General features: G+C 51.4%; 1 protein-coding gene across 1 annotated transcript; it reads left to right on the plus strand. All coding sequences in view use genetic code 11, as the record gives it.

Moving 5' to 3' along the window:
• Positions 1 to 398: 398 nt before the first annotated feature.
• Positions 399 to 893, plus strand: EGR_11125 (hypothetical protein; the record flags this gene model as incomplete). The annotated part of the gene is made up of 1 exon (XM_024500372.1): positions 399 to 893. The coding sequence occupies one exon, from the start codon at positions 399 to 401 to the stop codon at positions 891 to 893; it is 495 nt and encodes a 164-aa protein (XP_024345213.1).
• Positions 894 to 1,166: the final 273 nt, after the last annotated feature.

Consider the following 1,166-nt stretch of genomic DNA (forward strand, 5'->3'; position numbering starts at 1 on the left):
CTTCATGCGCTTTCAAGGCACCACTCGACCAAACGAGTTTGTGCACCTCCACCCATGACACTCCTCGTTATGACTTGTTGCAACTTGTGCACACCTCCGAAATCCATGCCATTGTTTATGTGATTGTACGCGTCAATTGCGGATAAAAGTGTGCTCTGCACTGCTTCCCCTAATGCGATTCCAGCGTGCCTACTTCACGAAACCAGTCCAACACGGCCACAATGTCTTTCTGCGCAGCACTTCGATAAGGCACAGCGTGCGCTAGCAGAATGCACTGCTCAGAAGTGGTCCAAACAGCCAACTCGATTCTGGTGAGGCCTCACCTGCAGATGGATGGGTGCATCACGTTTAAGGAGGGTGGGGAGGACGGATCCTCCATGTCTTGACAACAGTGGAGAATGACGTGCCTCCTTGCCGGTTCTGTCGGGAACAACCTTCTCTGGTGCTTGACGTGGGCGACGGTGAAACAATCAATTCACACCTGCGTGTCAACTGAGGAGGAAAAGGCGAGGTGTAGGGCGGGCAAACAAGCAAGCGGGTCACATTCACATCCGCCAATGAATGGGGACAAGGTTCAAAGCCTGTCAACTGCCCACTTCTTATTCACCTCATTCTACGACAACTTACTATGCACTCTGGATTGCCGACTGAACTGCCACGACAAACGCCTTTCCTGTTCCAGCAACACATCATTGGTCACCTCTAAACAACTCACTTTCTGCATACCCCACACTTCTCAAGCACGCGCCACCTCGTGTGCAGACGACAATGAAGTGGTGGGTGCAGGTGTGGTGGTGATCTACAGAACCAATTATTCACTCGATGAAGGCCAAACAATTACGCCCGAGATCTGTCCACTCGACACAGCTCAAGTGGAAGTCACGCGAGGATAACCTGTTCTTCCTCTTCCTCCTCTCCCTCAGAAGCAGCGACGACTAGTCAACTAATTGGACGATGGGGAGAACATTCCGTTCTTGTAGAACAGGACAACTTGGCTGCGCGAAGATTTGCACGTCATTAAGATGGAAATAGGGAGGGAGGGAAGGAGGGATGTGGATATTGCCTCATCCTCCGTATTCCCCTGAAGCTATTTCGCCAATGCGTCTCAGTTGCCACCTCTTCCTGATATCAGCATTAGACAGCCACATGGTTGTACGCTGCATGGA

Source organism: Echinococcus granulosus, assembly GCF_000524195.1.
Source record: "Echinococcus granulosus chromosome Unknown EG_S00398, whole genome shotgun sequence".
In the NCBI taxonomy this organism is placed as follows: Eukaryota; Metazoa; Platyhelminthes; class Cestoda; order Cyclophyllidea; family Taeniidae; genus Echinococcus; species Echinococcus granulosus.